The sequence below is a fragment of the Rhinatrema bivittatum genome, chromosome 7 (genome assembly GCF_901001135.1).
Source record: "Rhinatrema bivittatum chromosome 7, aRhiBiv1.1, whole genome shotgun sequence".
In the NCBI taxonomy this organism is placed as follows: Eukaryota; Metazoa; Chordata; class Amphibia; order Gymnophiona; family Rhinatrematidae; genus Rhinatrema; species Rhinatrema bivittatum.
In genome coordinates this window covers 227,423,459-227,450,848 of record NC_042621.1, presented here as the reverse complement: position 1 = coordinate 227,450,848, position 27,390 = coordinate 227,423,459, and the positions used below count along the sequence as shown (strand labels likewise).

The 27,390-nt window shown below is 43.5% G+C and overlaps 1 protein-coding gene across 1 annotated transcript in view; it reads left to right on the top strand.

The window, feature by feature from the left end:
- Window positions 1-27,390, top strand: part of BTAF1 (B-TFIID TATA-box binding protein associated factor 1) — a 565,336-nt gene that overhangs the window by 405,468 nt on the left and 132,478 nt on the right. Inside the window, exons 33-35 of the mRNA XM_029609940.1 lie at window positions 8,347-8,472; window positions 10,983-11,135; window positions 12,626-12,837. Of these exons, the coding sequence (XP_029465800.1) occupies window positions 8,347-8,472; window positions 10,983-11,135; window positions 12,626-12,837 (491 nt within the window). The remainder of the gene's footprint in view (window positions 1-8,346; window positions 8,473-10,982; window positions 11,136-12,625; window positions 12,838-27,390) is intronic.

The following is a 27,390-nucleotide window of genomic DNA, read 5'->3' as shown; positions in this document are numbered from 1 at the left end:
GTCAAAGGCCAGAGTGTTAGGGTGAAGGGGTTAGAGGTATGAGATGGTGTGTTTGCTTATTAGAGTGACCAAGGGGATGTTTCTGGCTAAGGTGGGTAAGCTTAGTTTAAGGTCCAGGTCCGGCTTGACAGAGTATGCATACCATGCATTTGCATTTGGTGGCAACCCGGGGGGCGGTGGTAACAGAAGAGGCCACTGGGCTGCCAGTAGAAGCAAACCCTCCAGTGGCTGAAGAGGAAGAGAGGCTGCAGTTCAACCTGCTGGCGGCTGAAGAGGAAATACTGCACCACTGCAGTGTTTCCTGTGATACGCCCTGTGTGCACCTGTACACAAGTTTTCCTGTTTTGGTGTCAAACCCCCCCCCCCCCCCCAAAGAGCCAGTGGGTAGTGGTGGGGCCAATGAGAAGAGGAGCCCGCAGGGCCATGGTGGAGCTTATCACACCAGGCCCGAAGAGAAAAGGAGGCAGTGTGTGTGTGTCTCAGTCTGTGGGAAAGCTTATGTATGTGTGTATCTCTTTAGGAGAGCTTGTCTGTGTGACAGCCTGTGTGTGTCTGGTTGTCTGACAGCCTATATGCATGTGTGTGTTTGTGAGAGCCTCTGTATCACATAAAGGCTCTTACAGGCATGCATACCCACATATAACTGAGGGAGAGAGCGGAGTATATTTGAGAGCATAGACATGTATATGAAACAGGGAGTGTGTGAAAAAATCAATATGTTAATGTGTGTGTTTGAGAGAGAGAGAAGATAAAGTTTGTGTGGCCCTTCTCCCCAAATACATGAAAATCTCAGGGTGACTGGAAATCAAAAAATTCCAGGTATGGAGAGCAGGAGATTTTTTTAATCCTTATTAATTTTAATTAATGAGTATAATTTGATGTTTTTGCTGTTTTTAAATATTTTATTTTGGGGAAATTAGAACATTTTTTAATTATTGGAGTTTTTTAAATATTGTATTGGTGTTTGGGAAATTTTGGATATTCATTAACTGGTTTGAAATTTTATTCTTTATGATTTTACTTATGTTTTATATTTCTTGATTTTATTATTTAATGTTTTATGAAGACTGGTAATGTTTCTGTTTTTCCATTGTTGTTCTGCATGCTGATTTGTGGATTCCAGTTCAGTTCTTTTCAACACATTACTATTTATACTTTCTGTGGACTCTTTATTCTGTATGTGGTCAGGGTCTATCTGTATTCTGTATATGTGACCAAGATCTATTTTGCGGGCATGTAGCTTTTGTGTAGGGATCTATAGCAGTCTGGCTTGTTCTGTTTTCCCAATATGAGGTGTATTGGTGTTCTAGAGACTGGTGTAATATTTGCAGTGTTGCCTTTTCATAGGTAAAGTTGTTACTGTTTGACTGCTGGCAGTTAGGATTATTTTGGTATGGGAGGCCTACTATATTGTAGTGGTAATTGTTTTATTCATGGCTTTCTGAGGGCAGCAACAAAGCTAGTACCGGCCCTGGCCAGGTCTTTACCTTGAATACTGTGTACAATTCTGGTAGCCGCATCTCAAAAAAGATATGGTTGCGATGGAGAAGGTACAGAGAAGGGCTACCAAAATAAGGAGAATGGAACAACTCCCCTATGAGGAAAGACTAAAGAGGTTAGGACTTTTCAGCTTGGAGAAGAGACGACTGAGGGGGGATATGATAGAGGTGTTTAAAATCATGAGAGGTCTAGAACGGGTAGATGTGAATCGGTTATTTACTCTTTCGGATAGTAGAAAGACTAGGGGGCACTCCATGAAGTTAGCATGGGGCACATTTAAAACTAACCGGAGAAAGTTCTCTTTTACTCAACGCACAATTAAACTCTGGAATTTGTTGCCAGAGGATGTGGTTAGTGCAGTTAATATAGCTTTGTTTAAAAAAGGATTGGATAAGTTCTTGGAGGAGATGTCCATTACCTGCTATTAAGTTCACTTAGAGAATAGCCACTGCCATTAGCAATGGTTACATGGAATAGACTTAGTTTTTGGGTACTTGCCAGGTTCTTATGGCCTGGATTGGCCACTGTTGGAAACAGGATGCTGGGCTTGATGGACCCTTGGTCTGACCCAGTATGGCATTTTCTTATGTTCTTATGTCTGGCAGAATGTTATGTTGGTGGCCAATCTCACTTCAGCTGGGAGAGAATTCCAGCACCTGGGGATGAAGAAAGCATGCTTATAAGTCTGGGCCAACCTGGAGCCTTTTGGGGCAGGGAGTTGTAGTAGTGCCTCTCTCTTGGATTTTAGTATGCAGGAAGGTTTGTAGGGAGACAGGTGAACCTTCAGATAGATTGGAACAGGGTTGTTTAGTGTCTTGAAGGCAATGCAGAGAGCTTTGAGGGGATTTGTGGCCATTGTAGGTTGTAGAATGCTGAGCTAATGTATTGGAGAAACTGCAGTTGGACAAAATCAAAATTGCAGCATTCTGCACTAACTAGATATTTCAGGAGATTTTGTGGGAGACTTAAGTATAGTGAGTTGCAGTACACTAGCCAGGATAGGACAAATGTATATATCAGAGTGGCCAGGTTGTCTCTGTTTATATGCTTTGGATTCTGGAGATTGTAGAAGGTATTACTTTCAACTGTAGTATTTTGAGTTTCCATGTTTAATTTGATATCCAAGAGGATGATCTCCAAAGGCAGATTTTATTAAGAGATGGGTGGAGTTTAGAGCCAATTTTAGCTCTTGAAAAGGGCAGTGAAGGCGTCCGAGATAAATATTTCTATTTTGCTGGAGTTTAGCTTATTTGAGGTGGGCCCTTCCCAGATTTCTCTAACAGCATCTGTCTGTTCCCAGTGACAAAAAGATCTTTATGTTGGTGTAGCTAAAGCATTGGAGCTCGCAAGTCCTAATCATATCAGACAATGGCTTGAGATCAGTGTTTTCCAGCCGTCTCCTGGAAGCACATCTAACAAGTCAGGTTTTCAGGATATCCACAATGAATATGTATGAGATAAATTTGCATACGTTTGGCATTTGGTGTATGCAAATCTGTCTATATTCATTGTGGTAATCCTGAAAACTTCACTGGATAGGTGTGCCTCCAGAAGAGGGTTGGGAAACGCTGAGACAGATGTTGAACAAGATTGGAGAGAGAATTATTGCCTGTGGTACATTACAGGGCAGGGGTTTGACAGGAGTCACCCACAGCAATCTGTTCTGTCTTTAGTAATGAGCAAAAACTTTCAGGGCCGGGCCCTCAATGTCAATGCTTCATAGACTGTTATAACATAAACATAACATATAGAGATATAATTGCGATGGAGAAGGTACAGAGAAGGGCTACCAAAATGATAAGGGGAATGGAACAGGTCCCCTATGAGGAAAGACTAAAGAGGTTAGGACTTTTCAGCTTGGAGAAGAGACGACTGAGGGGGGATATGATAGAGGTGTTTAAAATCATGAGAGGTCTAGAACGGGTAGATGTGAATCGGTTATTTACTCTTTTGGATAGTAGAAAGACTTAGGGGGCACTCCATGAAGTTAGCATGGGGCACATTTAAAACTAATCGGAGAAAGTTCTTTTTTACTCAACGCATAATTAAACTCTGGAATTTGTTGCCAGAGGATGTGGTTAGTGCAGTTAGTATAGCTGTGTTTAAAAAAGGATTGGATAAGTTCTTGGAGGAGAAGTCCATTACCTGCTATTAAGTTCACTTAAAGAATAGCCACTAGGGATGTGAATCGTTTTTGAACGATTAAAATTATCGTCAGATAATTTTAAAATCGTCCTAAATCGTTAGAGTGCACGATACAATACAGATGCCCCCGATTTATCGTCAGGGGCATTTGTATTGTATCGTTAAACAGAGCACGGGAATTATTTGGGGGAGGGCGGGAAAATCGGCACACTAAAACAACCCCTAAACCCACCCCGACCCTTTAAAACCAATTCCTTACCCTCCCCCACCCTCCCAAACCCCCCCAAAATGTTAAATTACCTGGTGGTCCAGTGGGGGGGGGGGGGTGGTCCCGGCACGATCTCCCGCTCTCGGGCCATCGGCGCCATTTTGGCTGCCACTAATTAAAATGGCGCCGATGGCCCAATAAAAAAAAAACAAAAACCCACCCGACCCTTTAAATCGACCCCACCCTCCCGACCCCCCCCCCCCCCAAACCTTTTAAAATGTACCTGGTGGTCCAGGGGGGCCTTGGGGGGCCTCGGGGAGAGGAGAGATCCAGGGGGGCCTCGGGGAGAGCTTTCCCGTTCCCAGGCATCACCTGTTCTAAAAAAAAAAATGGAGGGAGCACTGGATGGCCGGCGCCATCTTTACTCATCAGCCCCTATTATAGTATAATTACTCATTTACTCTTTACTCATTAGCCCCTATTATAGTATAATAGGGGCTAATGAGTAAAGATGGCCGGCGCCATCTTTAAAGATGGCGCCGGCCATCCAGTGCTCCTACCATGTGACAGGGGCCGGCCAATGGCACGGATACCCTGTCACATGGTAAGGGCAAAGGGGCATCGGCGCCATTTATTTTTAGAACAGGTGATGCCTGGGAACGGGAAATCTCTCCCCGAGGCCCCCCTGGACCACTAGGTAAATTTTAAAGGGTTTTGGGGGGGTCGGGAGGGTGGGGTCGATTTAAAGGGTCGGGTGGGTTTTTTGGTTTTTTTTTAGCGGTGCAAAAAAAAATTAGTGATGTGAATTGGAATCTGAAACGATTCCAATTCACATATCTTAACGATCAGATTCTCTCCCCCCCCCCCCCCCCCCCAGTCGAATCTGATCGTTAAGACGATCTGGCACACGATTCACATCTCTAATAGCCACTGCCATTAGCAATGGTAACAATGACTAGACTTAGTTTTTGGGTACTTGCGGCCTGGATTGGCCACTGTTGGAAACAGGATGCTGGGCTTGATGGACCCTTGGTCTGACCCAGTATGGCATTTTCTTATGTTCTTATAAGAAAAAAACATAAAAAGTGCCATGCTGGGTCAGACCAAGGTCCAATGAGCCCAGCATCCTATTTTAGACAATGGACAGTCTGGGTCACACATACCTGGTAGATCCCTAATGGTTCTGTTTCTTCTATCTCACTCGGATATTATGGTCAATGGTGTCAAAGATGACTGGGAAATCAAGTAGAATCAGGGAAGAGATATTTCCTGTATAAGATGCCAAGAATGCCATCTAGTAGAACCTCTGTTGTGGCACTTCCTGAAACCTGACAGGAGTTACCATTCCTTCAGCAGGGACTAGAACTGATGGAAGGTGACTTTAGATGATTTTGGCTAGGAGTGGGGTGTTTAGATAATTTCAGACCTATATCAATGTTTTGGAGTCTAGGAAGGCTTTATTAAGGGAGTGGATGAACAGTGACCTTTATAGTGTGGTTGGCATTACATCCTCAGAGCAGTTCACCAACTGTGCAATTCAGTTTGGCTGCTTTAACTAGCTAAGATGAACAGAGGTCAAGTGAGCTGGATGATGGATTGAGGTCAGCGAGGTTCTTCATAATCTGGTGTTTAGGAACTTGTTTAAAATGGGAGAGAAAGACGTATTGGTAGATTTCAATGTTAGTTCCTCTGGTGCCCAGGTTTTTATCATCTGAGCTTATGTGGATTTTCAGGATATTGCCAGCAAAGTAACATACAAAGCTTTCACATTCATTTTGGAGAATAACAGTCTGTTGTGCTGTGCATCCATCTGGAAGAGGACTTTGAGGATTCTGAAAAGTTCTTTTGCAGTGTTCTGAGCAATAATAAGTAATGAAGTGGGTTTTATTACAAGAACCACAGATCTGTTGTACTTTTATGATGGCTGCATTTCAGTCTGTCCTGTTAGGAGCCTGCTACAGAATTAAATAGATGTGCCCTGTAATCTGGAATATTTTACAGTGTCTCATCCAAGTTCAGTTAGGTCTTAAGCTTATTGTCCATCAGGCAGGTACTTTATTATCTGTATTGTATTGCGAAAGTTTCAAATCCTGATGTCAGCCACCAAAATGTTAAACTGTTATAATAATAGTACTACTACCATTGACTGAATTTCCAACTTGGTGCAAAAATTTCATAAGTGAGAATACATTTCCAAAGTAATGTCTTTGGCGAAGGTAACTTATGACATAGTCCTCTCTTTACTGTCTCACATTGAGATATATGCTATAAATGTAGTATTTGTGCAGTTGCATGCTTTATTAATAATTTTATTTATATATATGTCTTCTGATTTTAGGTGTTTATAATGGTAAATGTAGGTGCTTATTTTACAGCTAATTAGGGGTTCTTTGTGGGTACTAAAAAATCAGTGTTTTGTTTTCTCAGGGCAGGGTACTTTTTCAAGTCGAATCTTATATATTTGTGCTGCTAAACAGTCGTCAGCTTGCAAAAGGCACAAAAACAAAGTGGAGGATCCAGGGTAGGCAAAGGATGGGGAACTGGTGTTTATCTAATAAACACCTTTTTTTTTCACATCTGAGGTATTTTATTGGGGTTTATCGGTTAAAACTTAATATCAGAAGCCCTATTTATATTTCGCCTTTCATGACGTTTCAAGGCAGATTACATTTAGATACTGTAGGTATTCCCTATCCCCAGAGGGCTTACAATGTAAAGGGGGTCATCTACTAAACAGCAATATTTTTATTATGCTAGAGGACACTTACCACGAGGGTATTCTCTCCCCACAATAAAATGTCGCAGCGGCTTCCCATGATTTATTTTTGCTGAAAAATTCCACAAAAGAATTATCATGGGGAAAGAGGATACATGGAGCTGCCATAGTCTTAAAGGGCCTTGTGGCCCAGAACCCCCCATCGCAATATATGCTGCAGTCTCCTCTGACTGGAGGTCTGATAGACCCCCACCCACCCCCTGCTGCCTCTACAGATGACTGAAAAATGGAAAAAAAAAAAAGTTAAATAGAATTGTGCCCTGTGATGATGCCCTGCCCCCTTTCCAAAACACCTCCCCTTTCCACTAAAATAAACCCCCCCAGACCCTTCCCTTACATAGAATAGACTCCTTGGTAGTCTGGTGGATCCTCCATTCCCCCTTTACCTCAGGACAGGCTCCCTGGTGTCTAGTGTGGGCCTTGAGCACTCCCTAGGCTCCAGGCTGAAGCAGCAGCCATTTTTCAAAATGGCATCATCTGGCCTTTGCCTCATTACATAACAGGACAAAGTCCAGGCGGTACCATTTTGAAAAATGGCTACTGCCCGGATCTGGAGCCTAAGGGACACTCTGGGCTCACACTAGACACCAGGGAGAGTTTTTAAGATAAGGGTGAGTCCAATAGACACCAGAGAGTCTGTCCATAGGTAAGGAAGGGTTAGAGGGTTCCACGACTACTAGGGGATCTGCAGAGGATTAGGGGAGTGTTTTCATCTGAGGGAGGTTCCTTAAAAGGGATTTCACTTTAGTGGAAAGAGGGCAGGGTGTCACTGCGCAGCACATTATTCTGTTTTTTTTTTAACTTTTTAACTTGTCCGCTGTCTATAAAGATGAGGAGGTGGGGGTGGGCGACTATCTACACAGACCCCCAGAGGGGATTTTGGCACATTGCGAGGGAGGGGATTTTTGGCCGCATACCCCTTTATGAAGTGGGATGGGAGCAATGGAGATGTGTTACTATCCCAATGCTCCCACAGAAAGTTAGCTTCAATTCCTGAGCTGAAGTGAACTTTCTGTGAAATAAGACTGCTATAGCAAGCAGTGTTATTTTACATACATAGAATTAGCTAATGAGCTGCTTTGCATGCATGTGAAAATTTTATGCATGCAAAACAGTTCATGACAATAGGGGTGGGTTTTTGACTAAAATGTCATGTGATAAACAGCGGTTTCACCCATTATTCCCTTATTGCAACTTTGTAAATGATCCCTTAACTTTATACTTGTCAGTGTAGGGTGAAAGGGTGAAGTGACTTGCCCAAGGTCACAAAGAGTGTTATGTTTTAACCTTGGCTTCCCTACTTAGTAGCCCACTGCTGTAACCAGTAGGCTACTCCTGCACTCCTTGTTCAGTCTGAAGGTTTGGTTACAACCTTTTTTTGAAAGTTCAAAGCCCAAATTTGTTTTAGTTCAGCTGATTTTATCTCTTTTTTACCTAAATTTAAAAAAATTAACCCTGAAAATAAGAAGAGCATCCTTATTCAGCTGTCAAACTGAAAGGCTGAAATTATTTTATAATTACTGTTGAGCTGAAAATAAGGTATTTTTACTCTGCTCAGACTATAGTTTTTCATTTTCTCCAAAATGAACAAAATTATTACTTTCACCACTCTTGTGATTGGTTAGGTTTCACTTGAAAATATTCTTTTACATATCCTACAATCAATGTATCTACAGCTTTCAATTATGTAGTGATTTAGTCATTTTGTGGGTTGTAGGTGCAGCTGTACGAAGATTTTGCCAAGTCACGTGCCAAATGTGATATTGATGAAACTGTGTCCACATCTTCTCTGACTGAGGAAAATGACAAGCCAAAGCTAAAGGCTACTGGCCATGTGTTCCAGGTGTGCAATTTAATTACCTCATTGTTAATTGAATTTTAGTTCAGTATGCCATTGCTAACACACAGAGATTTCATAAGAGGTCATAAATAAAATGTGATTATTCTCCTGATCTATATTTGTATTCCAGTCACACTTTACCATAGCTTCTGCTGTGGGTTGCCTTATTGCTTATGTGCAAAATTTCAAAGTTCATGTACATTTAAAATGCTTTCACTCAGCTATAGATTTTTTTTTCTGGTAATTTTTATCCGGCTTCTTTGGGCTTCCAGCTCAGTCGGAACTGAACTATAGTACATTGAACCTTTATTTGCAACTACCTGGTATTTTGCCCCATTTTTTTAATCACCCACTCTGATTTGGCTCAACTGTCATAGCAACATTCCTCGACTGGTGTCAGCAGACTGCATCTTCCTCCTGGAACCTGGTATAAGTGCACCCTAAGTCTGGTTTCACTGTTGTGCAGTGCTTGAGGCTGCCTCCCTAGTATTCTTAGCCCAAGGAACAGCAGAGTTAGGGAATTAAATTCTCAGCAGTAATACAGCATTACCACTGAAACATAGGTTGGTGCAATTTTATCTTTTCTGTAGCAGGAAATTTGATGGACTTCAACAGATTTTTGCATATATAAAAACAAACTTAAAAAATATATATTTCCTCCTTTGCTGAGTGGATTATATTCCAGCACTGTAGACTTTTCCCTATCCCCAGAGGGTTTGTAATTTGTACCCGAGACAATCAAGGGTAAACTGACAAGGTCACAAAGAATGTTTGTGGAATTTGAGCCCTGGTTTTGCTGGTTCTCAGCCTGCAGCTCTAACCACTGAACTACTCCTCCACTCCAAACATTTATATTAACTGTTCTAGCCTAAAATGGTATACATAGAGTTTTACTCCTAAGCTTACATACCCCTGGCAGATCTGACAAAACACATGGGTTTTTAATGTGTTTCAAATTAAATTTTTATGCTTCACAGAATAGCAATTTAATTACCTCATTGTTAATTGAATTTTAGTTCAGTATGCCATTCACTAAGCAAACCATAGCAATAAAGGAAATAATAAAATGGTCTTATTCAAAAGTTTGCATACCCTTGAGTGTTTGGGCTGATGAAATACACTCAGGTTGACACATACAGGTTGAGATGGCAATGAAGGGTAGGTATCCACACCTGTGCCTTGTCTGATTGTAATTAGTGTCTGTGTATAAATAGTCAGTGAGTTTCTTAGCTCTTGAGAAACCTTTGTGCATTTCATCCAGGGCTGCACTAACTTTGGCAGTTACTGAAGCATGGGGAAAGCAAAAGTAGTTCAACTTTATAAATCAGGAAAAGGATATAAAAAGATATTCAAGGATTTGAAAATGCAAATCAGTACTTTTCAAACTCTGATCAACAAGTGGAAAATTATGGGTTCTGTTAATACCAAGCTACGGTCAGGTAGACCAAGAAAGGTTTCAGACACAACTGCCAGAAAACGTTTTTGGGATGCAAAGAAAAACCACAAGCAACTTCTACTGAAACAATGGTGAGGGTGTTTCAGCGTGCACAATAAGGAGATACTTAAACAAAAACGGGTTGCATGGTAGCGTTTCCAGAAAAAAGCCATTGCTACACCAGTGCCACAAAACAGCCCACTTATTGTACACCAAACAGCATCTAGAGAAACCTCAGAACTTCTGGGACAAAATAATTTGGAGTGATGAGACTAAAATTGAACTTTGTCACAACCATAAATGTTATGTTTGGAGAGGAGTCAACAAGGCCTATGAAGAGAAGCACACCATCCCTACCATGAAGCGTGGAGGTGGATCTCTGCTGTGAGCAGAGGTGGGGTGTGAGATACAGCGGCACAGGGAATTTAGTCAAAATTGATGGCAGGATGAATGCAGCATCTTATCAGGAAACATTGGAGGAGAATTTGCATTCATCAGCCAGGAAGTTGTGCATGGGACACACTTGGACTTTCCAACATGACCATGATCTGAAACATAAGGCCACATTGACCCTTCAGTGGCTGCAGAAGAAAGTGAAGGTTCTGGAGTGGCCATCAGAGTCTCCTGACCTCAACATCATTTGGCCACTTTGGGGAGAATGCAGACATGCAGTTCATGCTAGACAACCAAAGAATTTACAGGATCCAGAGGCATTTTGCCATGAGGAATGGGCCTCATTCACAACTATCACAAAAGACTGCAAGCTGTCATTGATATAAAAGGGGGCAATACATGATATTAAGAACTAAGTGTATGCAAACTTTTGAATAGGACCATTTTATTATTTCCTTTATTGTTATGGTTTGTTTAATGATTATGCTATTCTATGATACATAAGTTTAATTTGAAACACATTAAAATAGACATGTTTTGTATGATCACTCATGTTTTCTTAAAATGCTACACATCTTACAAATTCTCCTGGGGTATGTAAACTTATGAGCACAACTATATAGAGGCCAACTCAGGCATTTCTAATTGCTGTAAAATAATGTTAATGTTTGTTTGTTTTTTTAAGGCATTACAATATTTGCGAAAGTTATGTAACCATCCAGCTTTGGTGCTAACAACTCAACATCCAGAGTACAAGAGAATCACTGAACAGCTAGCGGCTCAGAACTCTTCTCTTCAGGATATTCAACATGCTCCTAAACTATCTGCATTAAAACAAGTAAGGGGGTTTTTTTGGGTTTGTTTTTTTTTTTACTGCTCCAAAAAATTGTTGTACTCTAAAATAAGTCAATTGTAAAATGTGATCACAAAGTAAGTTTCTGAAACCATGTTTGTTTGTAGGGAGATTTCCTCTAGTAATTGAAATTTTATGAAGAGCAGTCTCCTCCTTTTAAGAGTGAAAAGATAACTTACATTTTACACTTACATTTAACATTTATTTATAGCCCGCATACATCCAATAGTTCATAGCAGTTTATAACATACATACATAGTTAAAATCAAAGACATCAAAAACATAATAAACAATATATAAATACATCTGCATTGTTCGAACCCATATACTTGCCTAAACGAGTGTGTTTTTAGAGCTTTCTTGAAGCTTTTAGTTCAAAATATTTGTTGTAATTTATTGGGTAAGGAATTCCATAATTGAGTTCCCATGTCCATTCATCCAATTAGCTTGCTGTTATATTGAATTTTGATGGTATTTTTTATGATCTGGTATGAAGAACTGTGCTTAGAGACTAACTTGAAGTGTCAGTTTAAATCACATAACTACCATATTTCATACTTCAATCTAGACCATTCAACCAGAGACTTGAAACAAAAATAATAAGTTCAGTCCTCTCTAGTCGCTACACTGAACTTATCTTAGTTCATAAAAATGAAGGAAAAGGAGAAAAGCAATAAGACAATTTAATCTATCCTTTTTTTGACCTGGTAGTTTTCTGCTGCTCCTCCAAGCCTTCAGCTCTGATAAAATCAGCCTCTGTTGGACTGCTTCCCCTAATTTATACCCATATAGCCCAGCCATTATAGTGAGAGTTCTGGCTCCCTTCAGAATCCAATACTTGTACACCTTGACTCTGACATGATGGTATTGCCATTGAACAATAGGTGAGCCTCCTGTCTCACCTTCCCCATCCTCCCCCCAGGAACTGTGAATGCTACCTCCACTGCATCCCCCAGCAGCTCAGGGAGTAGACACTGGACCTTCCAAATGGCAGCAACACATCTTTTTTTTAAATTAATGTAGAGAATATCTTGAAATATTACAAACTTTCAACAATTATCCAAGAACTCCAGAGCTTGCTTCAATTACTGGTACATTTAATACCTCAGCTAGCCATATCTACCCAAGTACTGAAGCTTATGTATGCTTCTAGAATGGTTCCTTTATGTAACACTCTGTAATATATTGCTGTTCTTTATTTAGCTAAATATTATAGAGTTAAAGAATATTATTTGCAGGTAGGAACCAATTTTCCTGTGACTTAGTGGACTAGAAATGGAACTAAATAAAGGAACGTTTAGTTTCAAAATTAAACTAGCAATAATCTTTGTACAAATGTGAATTATGATAAAGAATATTAGTAACTCATTAAGATAAATATAACTATTTTCAAATACATTTTGAAAATATGAAATTTTCTCATCCATGTGTTTTATAAATAAAATATAATAAAAATACATGTGCTTTATTTTAAGCTTCTGCTTGATTGTGGTTTGAGCAATGGTGGAACCTCAGAGAGTGGTACAGAGGCTGTTGTAGCCCAGCACAGGTTACTAATCTTCTGCCAGCTCAAGAGCATGTTGGATATTGTGGAATATGACCTTCTGAAACCTCACCTGCCCTCTGTTGCATATCTGCGGTTAGATGGCAGTATACCTGCTGGTCAGAGACATTCCATTGTAGCACGGTAAGAACCTCTTTAAAGTAAGTGGGGGGGGTTCCCCAAACTCTGCACTTCAGCAAGAGAAACGAAAGAGTTCAGGTTGTAGTGCTGTTCAGTGATGAGTGAGTTGATGTTTTTATTTTGGTGGAATCATGCATAACTTTAATATCTTAAAAAATATATGTACATATATTGTACATATGGCTGCATGGAACAGCCTCCCAGTGGAGGAGACAAAACAGTATCTGAATTAAAGAAAACATGGGATAAACAGAGGATCCATGAGAGAGTGATGGGAACTGTAAAGCTAAATTAGTTGGGCAGATGGGCAGACTAGAGAGGCCATATGGTATTATTCTGCTATCACATTTCTCTTTCTATCTCTCATCTGCTCCATATCGCTAAAATTATCTTGTGTGATATCAGAGTGTAACCCCTATTTTGGTGATTTATTCTAGAATGATAGGGGTAGATATGTCTCGGGGTCACTGTTTTTCCTTCACAATACCACAGCCCAGGGGTGTTAGATTCTTAATGATGAGGGGGAGGAATTTCTCCTCCAGGACCCAAGGTGATGAGGGCTGACTCCTCTGTCTACTTTTCCTTTGAGGAGAGGTGTCTCTTCACTTTCTATTGGTGGGATGTGAATGCCAGCAAAATACTCTGGACTCTCAAGTTGGATGTCTAAATCAAAACGTTATTGTAGCAATAGTTCAGAAGTGAATAGTGGCACTTTATGCACCAGTTCTTGACACAAAATGTATCCCAGTTCTCCACTTTTCCTTATCTGTACAAGTGTCTCTCAGCAAATGGGCCAGGGAAATAATTCATTCTCCAGGGGATGGAAAAGAGAGGCTTCCTGGGTGGACCAGGTATCCTAGCTGGGTGGAAAATAAATCCCCTTCCAGAAATACTAGTAGGCAAAAAACACAGGTTTTCAGTCTCTGCACAATCTTTCACTTGTACTTCTTCTCCCCAGGGTGAAGACTCCAGATGGGGTCTCCAAGTTTAATACAGTTTCTTTCTCACAGTTCTCGTTCTTTCTTCAGTTGACTCTCTGTATCTTTCAGAGGAAAGATCCAGGTAGCAGGGGTCCAAACCTCTTCTGCTTTTCCCCTTCAGGGCAGGAAGGGTGGCAGCAAAAACCACCTTCCCAGGTCTCCTTCAAAATAAACTCTTCACTGAAATGTCCAAAAATTTGGAGGTTTAGTGCAGCAGGCCACCACCCTTGGATTGAAGATGAAGGGGACAGACTTTCCCTATCCTGGCCACTCCAGAAAATAACTTCCTCATAACCTCTTCCCAGGCAAAGAACCAGGGGTCTCAGAAAAACTCCACAAACTTAGTAAAAATCTCAAAACAACTCTGGAGGCAATCCAGCCAAAAAGGGAGTGACAAAAAGGGTTAATCCTCACACATTTTTAGGGATTCAGATTGCCTGGTCCCTGAAATAGGCCCAAACTTCAAATAAGAAAAATCTCCTGCTTCCTCTATCTTCCAAACCAAAGGTGCATAGCCACACCTTCCAATGATGCAAGCTTCATTTATTCTACCGCTTCATTTATTCTAGCAGGGGGCTGGCCATTCCAGCAACCTCAGTGGAGGAGCTGTTCTGAAACGATGCACTCCTCTCTGTGCTATCTAACTCCAACCTTAAAAAGAGTTCAGGAACTAGGGCAATTCAGTGGTGATCCTGAAGGGTTGCCACTCAAACATTGTATTTAAAATTGTATATGTACAGGACCACTTCTACAAATGTTTAATGATAAACCAGCTTGAAGCATCAGGTAATAGCATGCAGTATGCACTGTAGCAAGGGTGTGAAAATATTTAGAAAATTGGACACCAGCCAAAAATTTTAGAAGCAAAGGCAATACATTATTTGTCCTTATGACCTCAGTGTTTTTGCTCCATTATTTCTTTTCTTTTAGTTTTTTTTTTGTGTGGGAGAGAGGGGATTTTATTTAATCTTTTGCCTTTTTTCTCTAGTTTATTTTTAAATTTTTTAAAGTTGCATTTTTGCTGGGTTTTTTGTTTTTGTTTTTTGTTGGGTTTTTTTTGCTAGCTTCAGTCTTTAGGCAGATTTTCTACCCCTGCACTACAGTATAGTTAAAGATTAGCTGCTCTTCCAACCTGATTTCCTGGCAGTCTGAGCTGGTGAGACCAGGAGTACCAGCTGGGCATTATCACAGAGTTTGCAGCCTCTGAAGAGGGATGGCACTGTTGCCACCAAAGAACAAGAGGAGCCTGTGAGCAGCAGGATGACTTTGGCTTAATAGGAGGCCAGAAAAATTAGCTGAATCTTCTGCCAACTTTCCTTCCCCTTTGGAAACACTGAGATAGCAGAGACTGTGGGGGCACAGAACAGTTGCTCAGCCTTTCCAGCTCTTCCACACCTTTCTGTCCCCTGCACATACTGCTGTTACGGCAGGGACGGGAGAGGGAGAAGCTGGTACAAAGACAGTAGCTATTCTGCTTCCAGGACTCCAAACTCCATTCTGGCTACTGGTGGAAGAGGTGAAGAGAACTACCAAGCATGCTGTAAAAAGTGTGAATGATGTAGGGAAATGGAGGGCAGTTGAATTCTGAAAATGGATAAAGTAAGGGTAAGATGAAGGCCATTTGGGGGGGGAGCATCGGGAGAAGATGAATGCTGAGGTGGGGGTTCTGAATGCCATCTCCCTGAATCAGCAATGCAAACTAGGTCTCTCTGGAGCCTCTTTACCACCCAAGGGTCTGCATTGTCATATTTTCTGCAGCAGATGGGGGGTGGGGTGTGAGAGAACTACTAGGGGGAGGGATAGCTGGGATTCATTTGGGGAGAATAAAATTGGAGGGCTTGTGAGAGAGCTGGGAGAGACAGAAGGAAATATGAGATGTGGGAATAGAAGAGAATGCAAGAGAACCAGAGATGGTGATGGAGGAAAGATGTTTCTCACAGGACAAGCAGGATGGTAGTCCTCACAAATGGGTGACATCACAGGATGGAGCTCAATCACGGAACACTTCTGTCAAAGTTTCTAGAATTTTGACTGGCCCCTACTGGGCATGCCCAGCATGGCACTAACCCTGCAGCCAGCAGGGGTCCCCCTTCAGTCTTCTTTTTTCTGCGCAGCAGTAGCCACGCGGTTAAGGAGCTCTGCAGAGATTCCTGACAGGAATTTTCCTCACGGAATTACTAAAATTTAATTTACCCCACGGGGGTCCCTCCTTCAACTTTTTCAAGCCGCGGTACTCCGGTAAGCTTTTTACCCGTTTTCCGTTTATTACAGTCTAGTTTGGCCCTCGTGGCCTACTGGTCGTCGACCGTACTGCGGCTCAATTTTTTTCATGGCCATGGCGTTGGGGTTCCGCTGCTGCCTGGACTGTAATCGCACCACGTCCATCACAGACCCTCACAAAGTCTGTGTAATGTGTCTTGGATGAGAGCACGATGTCTTAACCTGCACCAAATGTGCCCTCATGACACCAAAAAGGTCACAAGGCTAGAATGGAGAAGATGGAACTTCTCTTCCGTGCTCAAACCCCAACGCCGTCTATTGCATCAACGTCGTCAGAACCGGCACCGTCAACTTCGCACCAGATCGACCTCCGGCAGGTGACTGTCCGGCATCGACAACTTCTCGGCCTTTGACACCCTCTACCTCCCCCTCAGGATCGAGGGGATCGTAGAGATAAACATTGCCACCAGCATCGAAAGTCTCGGACCATCGAGGGAGCAAAATAATCGACCTCGCCATCGTCCAAGCCGCCGTCGAAGAAACCCCATCCAGAAAAGGCACAGACATTTTTGGCAACCGGGTCACCGAGGCAACCCTCACCCGACATGGTATCGGGAGCCGTGACTCCACCTTTAATGGTGGTCCCTCCGGCTATGCCTCTGCCTCCTTCTTCTGTTCCGGAGCCGGGGCTGCTTGCTCCAGGTCTCTGAGAAGAACTTGACCAGATGGTTCAGGAGGCCATCGACAAGGCGATGCATCGACTCCAGGTTCCTCTGGCACAGACACCGGTACCAATTGCGGAAACAACCACCGACCTGATTCCAGCAGCATTGGCACAGCTGCTCTCGAGGATGGAAGCGCTCATGGCTGCTTTTCCTCCGATGAACCCTGGGTCACCGATGGCTCCGGTGCCCTCCCTGCTTGCTTTGTCATCGGGAGGAGAAACACCGTTCCACATCCCTCCATCGGGAGTTCTGCCGATGCCTCAGCCATCGATGCCGATACGTCCGGTGCCACCGATCCACCCATCGGTGTCGACGCGTCCATCGATGCCTGTGCCTTTGATGCCTTCATCGGTGCCTCCAGTTATTCCTTCCAGTCCTTCGGAGCCTCGACCAGGACCTTCAGGGATCTCACTGCCCTGTCCTCCTCTAGTCCCTAGAGGAGCAGGTGCTGATCCCTATGACACCTGGACTGATGATTCTTCACCAGACACCGATGATTTGCCTTCACCACCTTCACCTACTGAAAGCAGAAAGCGTTCTCCTCCAGAGGACCTTTCCTTTATAACTTTTGTGAAGGAGATGTCTGAATTGGTTCCCTTCCAATTGCAGACTGAACAAGATGATAGGCATCAAATGATGGAGCTGTTACAATTCCTGGATGCTCCCAAGGAAATAACCTCCATCCATATCCACCAGGTTCTTCTGGATCTCCTCAAAAAGAACTGGGAACATCCTGGCTCTGTTGCTCCAGTCCACAGGAAAACTGACACCACCTATCTCGTTCAGTCAGCTCCAGGCTTTCGCAAACCTCAATTGGATCACCAATCTGTGGTTGTCGAATCTGCCCAGAAAAGAGCAAGGAGATCAAAACCTCACACTTCCTTTCCCCCTGGCAAGGAACAGAAATTTCTAGATGCCATTGGTCGCCGTGTCTTCCAGGGATCACTGCTCATCTCCAGAATTGCCTCTTATCAGCTCAATATGACCCAATATAATAGGGTCTTATTTAAGCAGATACAAGACTTAACAGACTCCCTGCCTCAGCAATTTCAAGAGCAACTCCAAACCCTAGTAAACAAGGGTTTTGAGGCAGGGAAGCATGACATCAGATCATCTTACGATATCTTTGACACTGCTACCAGGGTATCTGCAGCTGCTATTTCGGCAAGACGATGGGCCTGGCTCAAGTCTTCAGACCTTCTCCCTGAAGTACAAGACAGATTATCCGACCTACCTTGTGTAGGAGAAAATCGGTTTGGTGAGCAGATTCAACGAACAGTGGCGGAACTCAAGGACCATCATGAGACCCTAAGACAGCTCTCTCTGATGCCTTCTGAATACTCTTCAAAACAGCCCTTCCAGAAGGACTCTTTAGAAGTCATTCTTCCGCCCGAAGAAGTCCTACCCGCCACCAATTAGAACCCGTTCTACGAGACCATTTCAAAAAGCCCAGTCTAGTCAAACACGAAAACAAAAACCACAAGCAGCTCCTTAGCCGGGCCCTGCTTCCAATTTTTGACTTCTGCATAGAAAGCAGCAGTCAGCTTCGATTGCCCCACATACCAGTGGGAGGTCGATTGTGCCATTTCAACAACAAATGGCACTCAATCACCTCAGACCAATGGGTCCTAGCGATAATTGCTCAAGGTTATCATCTGAACTTTCTCTCCATTCCACTGGATTCCCCACCTCTACCGACGTGGAGAACATCCGATCACTCCATCATTCTGGAACAGGAGGTCTCCCTCCTTTTCCAGTCCAAGGCAATAGAACCAGTGCCCTACTCTCAGCACGGCCTAGGGTTCTATTCCCGGTACTTCCTAATACCCCAAAAATCGGGAGGCGTTCATCCAATTCTGAATCTACGTGCCCTCAACAAGTACCTCCAGCGAGAGAAGTTCAAAATGGTAACCTTGGGCTCTCTTCTTCCTCTTCTACAAAGAGGAGACTGGCTCTGCTCACTAGACCTCCAGGACGCATACACTCATATTGCGATAATTCCATCTCATCGCAAATACCTGAGGTTTCTAGTAGGCCCCAAGCATTATCTGTACCGAGTGCTTCCATTCGGCCTCACATCTGCACCATGAGTCTTCACAAAATGCCTCATCGTAGTTGCAGCCTTCCTCAGGGGTAGACGTGAACACCTTGAGTCCTATCTTGACAATCGGTTATTCCTGTACGTACCCGGATCAGTCCAGACTGTGGGTTGAGCCTCCTTTCCAGCAGGTGGAGACAGACTAAAACTTGAAGGATGCCCAATATCAGGACAGAGCCTATCCTCTAACCCTCCAGTATTCATCTGTCTCCAGCAGGTGCAGCATCTCCCCTTCGGTTCTCTGCTGTAGGCTAGTCAGCCTTTTTCTTCTTTCTTTTGCTAGGCTCAAGCAAGTATTTCTTGTCAAAAAAAAAAAAAAAAACCTAGAAGGGAATTTTGCCGCCTTTTTAGTGATTTTTCCTGTTTCTGTGTGGGAGACGGTGCCGTCTCCCAGCTCTTGCCCGGTTCAGGGGGGCTTTGCCCCTTTTGTAGGAGGGGGTTCCCTGCATAGCCTGAGTCTGTGGACGCTTCCAGGTGGTGGGGACAGACGCCCTCTGGGCCTCGTTCCCCCCCCCCATCTGGCTGCCGAGAGGGTTTTGAACCCACTGCTGCGCTCAGTAAAAAAAAAAAAAAAACAAAACAAACATTAGTTTTAAACTTTAAATAAGTTGCAGGTACTCACCTACCTCTTATTGGCAGCAGTTGACCAGCTTTTTTCCTTTTTTTCTGGTCAGAGTAGGCCTAGAACCGGCAGCCAGACAAGAAGAAGGCAGCAGGTTTCCCTCCTGCTCTCTTCTGCTGTGCAGGCTGTCAATCAAACTTTTTTTCAGCTTTTTTTTCTTCAGCCGCGGCTTAGCTATGTCCCAGCAGGCAGCCTGCCTTTCTTGTGGGCTGCCTTCTTCGCGTTTTTCGCATCAGGGCCTCTGCAATGCTTGCCTGCCGAGTGGGGAAGGTCCCTCCTCGGCAGGACAAGCAAATTTAGCCCGGGGCTCCACTCCTCCCGGCATGGCCAGGCCTTTCCCGGGTCGGCAGAGCCTGGGAATGGCCGCCATCTTGGATTTTTCATCAGGGCCGATTTCAGTGCTCCCTGGGGCTGGGGGGCCGGATTTTTTTGATTAACCCCAGATTTGGCCCCCGCGGGTCCCCAGGAGGGGGGTACTGACCCCTCCTCGTCCGTCCCCCCCCCCACCACCATCAAATCCAGGGTCCCTTTTTTAGCGGATTTCATCCTCCTCGTGCACAAATCTTACTTAGCTAGCTTGCATGAGCAGGATGAAAGCCCCCCCTTGTCGTCCCCCCTTGTCCCCCCCGCCAAAAATCCCTCGCTCAGCGCCGTTGGCCGCCGGACCGGCTGCGGAGCCCCAGGGACCAGTTCGGGTGCGGGTGGTCCCGGGGGTCGTCCCCCCCCCCCCCCCCCCCCCGGTGTCTCCCGGGTCCTCGGACCCCGCCACTTCCTTGGATTCGGCAGATGCCCCTCCCCCTAGAGGGGGATGACCCCAGAGCCCTACTCCAAGCTCCTCAGGCGATAGGCTGCATTTTCCCTGTCTGTGCAGTTCTCAGCCATGCCAGGGTTCTGCCTTCGTTGCATCAAGGTGTCAGCCTCCTCATCAGTTCTGCACCACAAAATATTTGAGAGCACTGGGGAGGAAGCCATCATCACACACTCTGTGATTTTTGCCTTTTGACAGCACGCAACCAATGACTCTAACAAATGGTGCTCAGTCCTTGCTGTGTCGTGGGATTCTACCCACAGACACGGCGAGTGGGGTCGTAGGTGCACTGCCATCCATAGGATGGGATACCACTGTATGAATACTAGTCAGCGTGCTTTTACAGTAGAGGGCTCTATTCTCCAGTTTCCCTCTACTGATGGGTATGTGTATTTCCCTTGTGGCGAGCACAACAGGTTGTGTGCCGCAGCCACTGACTTAGGACTGCGTTCCTGTTCGAACCTTAAGGGGAATAAATACCAGGAGGGTAGTGTCGGGAGTCTTCTTCCTTAGAAGAGGAGTATGTCTTTCGACCCCCTTCCATGTCATGAATCCCCTAGGTCTCTGACCCTGGTAGGTTTATCGCTGAACTGGAGCCTCGGTTCTTTGAGTTGGTGCATCTCCTTGTTGGCTAAGGCCGGGGGACAGCAGCGGCATTCATCTGACTGGTTTTTTTTGGGGCCCCTTCATTGATTATTATGGTGACCTTCCCTATCCAAGGGTGACTGCCAGTGGCATATTGGTCAATTCTGAACCTCAGTGATTAGTGATTGTGTCTCAGCTCTCAACTGGAGAGTTGCCAGTTTTTTTGGGATTGGGAAGACCCGATTCCCATTGCTTTTTTGTCCCATCAGGAAGGTGGGATTCGACTGGGTTTCAGGGCAACTCTTATGGGGTCCCCTCTGGATGCCTGGTTGCTCACCTCTGTAAGAGGTGTCCCTCCTTTTCTGTTTGCCAGCGAAGGCATTTCACTGCTTCTGACTGGTGGTCGCTCTTGGTTCCTCATGGGATCCGAGAGCCAGTCGAGTAGTAGCGTTCTCCTTAGGTCATTCTTATTTTTTTTTTAATATAATTTATATTTTATTAATTTCTTTTCTTTTGCCATGGAAAAAGAAAAATAAGTAAACTTTTGGAATACATAGCAAATCTTCATCAAGCAAACATACATTTATCAAAAGGAAAAATAAACAGTGAAATGTAATTCCAGTGTTAAAGTCTACATTAATGGGAAGCCAATTCAGAAATATTTTTAAAGCAAAATTCAATCCAACATGAACTAAACGGAGATTAAGTTTTATTTCCTACCAGTAACCTTCTCCAATTTAATCTGTTACTATTCCATCGTCCACCTTTATCAGCAAGAAATAATTCCAGGTGGGCAGGATCTAAAAATACAAACTTATTCTTTTGAAAGGTAATCAAACATTTACAAGGAAATTTGAGAAAGAAAGTGGCCCCTAGGGCCATAACTCTCTGTCTCATAGATAGAAACTGCTTCCGCCTTAATTGCGTATTCCTAGAGATGTCTGGAAAAACATGGACTTTCTAGCCACAAAAACAAAACTCTTTATTTTTAAAATATTTTTGAAGAACAACATTTTTCTCCTGTTCTAAAATAAAAGCCACTATTAAAGTGGCTCTTGTTTGTATCTCATCAACATCACCCTCATGTGCTAACACATCTCTCTTCCTATTAGATATATAATACATTTTAGAGATTAGCAAATTGTTTGAAATGCACATTTCTTTTCATATTTTTAAACAATTCCTGAGCTGATAGTAATCTCGAAAGTGGGAAATTCAAAAAACGTACATTTTTACTTCTTATAATATTTTCTAACCCTTCAAGTTGCTTGTAAACAATTAATGTATCTTTAATAAAGGTAGTTCCTATTGTTTGAAGAGAAGTGATTTCCAATGAAGAGGATGCACCTGATGCTTCTAACTGTGTAATTTGCTTGCCATAGTCCTTGAGGGTTTTCCAAGTCTCTCCAGCAAAAATGTGGATTGGGACATGGATTGTTATATCTTCTCCATTTTCGTTAACAGCTCACCATACATCCACCAGAGTGATATTATCAGGCTCAGCTATTTCAGTACCTGTTTCCAAGAGTGTAGAACTTACACATGGTAATATATTGCTCTCAGCTACTAAAAGATTAGCTTCAGCCTGTTCTGGTTGTACATTCTCTCTATCATTAGATGTTAAAGGAGTTATTAATTCCATTAAATTGGGGTTAGTTATCAATACAATAGCCCCATTAATTCCAGAGGTAGAATTGGATGACTGGTTTGGGCTGGGACTAGTAGAGGCCCCCGACGAGAATAAAATATCTGGGATAACCTCTCTCGTGATTTCATTCACTCTTTGAACGAAATGTACATCCATCAGGCCTTTCACATCCCTTGTTGCAGGCGTGGAAGCCACAATTCTCGCTTTCCTCCTCTTTCCCATCGAACTATGATGAAAAGAAACTTCTCAAAAATTCTCCCCCTTTGACGTGTGGCTTTGGCTGCGCACCGCTGCACCAGGATTTAAATAGGTGCAGCTGGCGGCTCCTGATGACGTCGGGGGGGGGGGGGGGTGGAAGTCACAGATCGAATTGCTCTACTGAGACTCAGTCCGTCTCACCCGTACACCTCCAGGTGTGGCGTCTCCTCCCTGCAAGGCTTCCACTAACCTGCCGCTGCACCAAGGTTTAAATAGGCGCAGCTGGTAGCTCCTGATGACATCAGGGGGCGGAAGTCACAGATTGAATTGCTCTACTGAGACTCAGTCCGTCTCACCCATACACCTCCAGGTGTGGCGTCTCCTCCCTGCAAGGCTTCCACTAACCTGCCGCTGCACCAAGGTTTAAATAGGCGCAGCTGGTAGCTCCTGATGACATCAGGGGGCGGAAGTCACAGATTGAATTGCTCTACTGAGACTCAGTCCGTCTCACCCATACACCTCCAGGTGTGGCATCTCCTCCCAGCAAGGCTTCCCCTCCTTAGGTCATTCTAAGGCACAGCAATTCTGTTTCGTGAGGAAGCCTTTCCAGAGTAGCTCCCTGGTGAAAATTAGGGGTTTCTTCTGTTCAGGAATCACCTTTCATTCCTGCTGAGCTCAATAGGGCCTTTTTTGATAAGGACCACTATTGCCAGTCATTGTCGCCTGTGGGACCCTACCTCAGTAAGAAGGGTTCTAATCTATCTAATTGATGAGTATGCCTTTCAATCTATCATCATATCCATGGCTGAGGGAGTTAGAGGACGAGAGACCCCGCAACAGAGGTGCTGCTGTTTGGTTGCAGTGGCTTGCAAGCTATACTTCCCCATTTTAGGGATAACCCTGTTTGCGGACAGAGGAGAACTGGTTCATGCAACGATTGCTCCATTTACTGGACTGCATGCTTCCTTGGGGAAAGTATATGCTATCATGTTGAGGAATTAATACCAAAGCCAGGTTTGGGGCAATCTGTCCAGAAATCGCCTGTGCCCTGCCCTGTACCCTTAGGGTTTCCAGGCTGGTGAAGAAATCCTGTTTGACAGAGGTTTGCACTTTCGGCACCCTGGCTTCCTGTCTCTTAGTGGAGTGTTTCTGGATTTCTTCCGTGTGGAATTTGCTCTCAGTTCTAGCTGTTCCAAGCAGGCTGAGGGCTGTATCTTGGTGGGTAAATCCCTACTAGAATCGGCAGTGAGTTGTTCGCTTGAGGTTGAGTTATCATCCCAGTGACTTGTACTTATCCTGGCAGTCCAGCGGTTTGCCTCTTTGTGTTCTTCGCTCCTTCTGACTTCCAGTTGGAATGTTGGGGGGAGGAAAAGCTAAGGCTTTTATGGTATATCTTAGTGTATACCTGCAGGGAAAGATACACCACTTTTTCCCTATATTTTTGCCAGGCTCTGGCCAATACTGCCTTTAGCTTGACTCGCTTCACTAGGTTGCTCAAAGTGTCTTCCTGCTTACCCGAACTATCCTGTAGACAGGATGGATAACCCTGCCCTTGACAGGGTGCAGTGTGGGTAAGCTTCAGGCCTAACATATCCCCCTGCTCAGGGGTTTAGGATAGCGATCCCATTCAGGGATTGCGTTTCATCCTCTTAAACTCTTGATGCTGTCCTGATGGTCAGTTATTTCTGGTGCTTTGGCTTGTTAGGGTCTGTCACAGACCCTGCCATTGATGCTGATTATTCTTCCAAGCGTTGCTAGGGTTTTCTGCCCATTATGCCTATTAGCCAAACATGGGCGCACTTCTGCAGAAACATTCTGTCCTTCGGATATCAGTGGACTGCGGTTTTTCTGGGGAGTTCTCAGGCCCCATTTGGTTTTTCAGTTGTCTTGTAACACCGAAGGAAACTATGGTCTTCGTCCAAGAGTCTCTCTTGTTTACATATCTAGACTTTTTCCTGTATCCAGGCAGTTCTAGACCTACTGTCATTGTCAGGGTTTACTGATACGAAACCCTGCTTGTAATGTTTGCCGTGATGTTTCTTGCTGGCACTCACATCACTCCCTTGCCTTGGGCACCTTTGCTATGCTTTGGGGTTTTGTCTTTTCTCTTTGTATAACCCAACTTTTTTCCCGCCTAGACACCTTTTTGGGTCAGCTGCCTCACAGGCAAAAGGGAGAGAGGTGGTGCATTCAGCATGGTGCAGTTTCCTGCTTTGTCCTGCTCAGACAGCCTATAGCTTAGGATTCACCCATATGTGAGGACTACCATCTTGCTTGTCCTCAGAGAAAGCAGAGTTCCTTTCCTGTATCAGGAGTTCTCTGATGACAGCAAGATTTTAGTCCTCACAAAACCCACCTGCCTCCCCTGGGAGTTGGTTTCTCCATGAATTAGCTATATTATGGACTGAAGAACTCTTCCTAGGGGGCAGGGTGATGATTACAGCTGCTCATGTTCAGTAGGGCATGTTTAATAGTTCTAGATTGTTTGAGAACAAAGTTCCATGCTGAGCTCCAACTGATGATTTCACCCATGTGTGAGAACTAACATCCCGCTGTCCTCGGAGAACACCTCTTACAGGTAAGCAATTCTGTTTTACATCCATAAAGATTTTACTGTGCATTTACTCTCCTGCAAAATCCTGTTGGAGTCTATGCCATCCCTAACACAAAGCATCTCACCACTACTGCCATCAAGTTGATCCTTCCTATCTTTGCAATAAAATTTGTACCTTTGTATAATACTGTCCCACTGGTTCTCCTCCTTACACCAGGTTTCTGAGAATGCCAGTTATGTCTATTACTACTTTCAGTGCTACACATTCTAATTTTCCCATCTTACTTTTAGATTTCTAGCATTAGCATACAGACATTTCAAAATGGTTTTTGTTTGTATTAACAATCTGTTTATCAGTTGATAGGGGCAATTTGGAATCTCTTAACTCAGGTGATTTATTATTTATTCTATTTTTATATTCTGCCATATCTCCATATTCAAGGAAGAGTACACATTACACACACAATTACATCAACAAAAACAAAGTAATACATTAAAATATCATATAACATATACATAAAATAAAGATTAAAAATAACAAACATTAAAAACATGAATCTGTATATCATCACTGCATCCATGCTTAAAAAATCAGGGGACCAATACACACCTTAGAAAATAAGAGGGAATTCTGGTTATGACGTGTGCCTGATCGACGTCAGGGGTCAGAGCTCCGAGGCGTCTTCCCTAAAATATGATTTAAATGCACCGTTAGTCTGCTAGCTAAGTAAGGTTAAATGAACCTTCAATTGACATCTAAACAATGGCTTCAGTAAACTTATTTTTTTGGCAAAAACATTGTTCAAGGGTATGAGCACAAAAGTACTAAGGGTGGGCCGAGATAAGCAAGCGGAGGTTAAAATGGCAGATAATGATGGCGCCGACAAAACACTGGCCAGTCTTTCAGAGGAAGATATACATCAAATCTCCAAGAGTGTGCACATCCAGCACAGAAATAAAGTGCTTTATTTTTCAAAAAAATATGAAGCTGAAAAATTCCTTGCAACACTGCTAGCACCGGCTGATGACTGCTAGAGCGCTTTGTCACAAAGTGAAGTATATGCGTAGAAGGGAACAATGGCTATGTTTTTCAAGGCATATTTCTACATGAAACTTCTGCAAAAGATTTTTCCTGTTTATAAAGGAGGCTCCGGTTATTTAATCCTATGACTTACTATCTAATACACTGTGTATTTTATCGCAATGATGGTCTTGCAGGAGGCTGCATTCACCGCCACGGAAGCTTAAAAGGAGGACACGAAGAGGTAAACGCTGGGCAACCTAAATGCTTGTAATCCTTCCTAAGCTTTAGTTCCAATACAATGATCCTACTTATCCTTTCACCTGGGTTAACCATAAAATGAAATATTTGGGGGGGTGTATCCCATGAAATCTTGTTTCTTTATGAAGGTAACTTTACAGAGGCTTTTTCCAATGGCCAGTTACAACTCCAGTCCTGGCAAATGCTGCCTCTAACTTTTCTAGGGCGGTGTGCTTTGGTCAAGATGGTAATCCTTCCTAAGCTTTTATAAAAAAAAAATGCAAATGCTTCCTTGCTGGCTTCAAGTGCAGGGTTTAAAAAGACTGAGGTCATCCTTTATTACTTTTATTTGGAATGGGAAGGGAGCACGTACTAGCAGTTCCAAAATAATGGGTGGCAAAGAGTGTGGGGGAATAGACTTCCCAGATTTGTGATACTATAATGCGGCTTGTGAACTGCGGTTCCTGGATGAGTGGATTTCAGATAAATATAAGTATTGTGAGCAAGGTCTCATTGATAACATGGTACGCCCCTGGAGCCCCATGTGTTTACTAGCAGTTGGGGAAGTTGTTAAATACAAATACATTGCTGAAACCAGTTGTGCTGGCATGTAAATGATTGCATAAGGAATGGAGTCGACCATCATACTCTTCATTCTATTTGCCCCTTACTGCTAGCAAAGTCTTTACACCAGGCATAGATTATGCACCTATCTTTTGCCAATGGAAAAAATATGGGATTCCTGATTTATATGAGGAAGATGGTCCTATTTGTAATGCTTTTGAGAGTTTGCAAAAATCTCTTCAGATCCTTCGCTATCGCATTTTTGCAAACTAGACATTACTTGGCTATGTGGT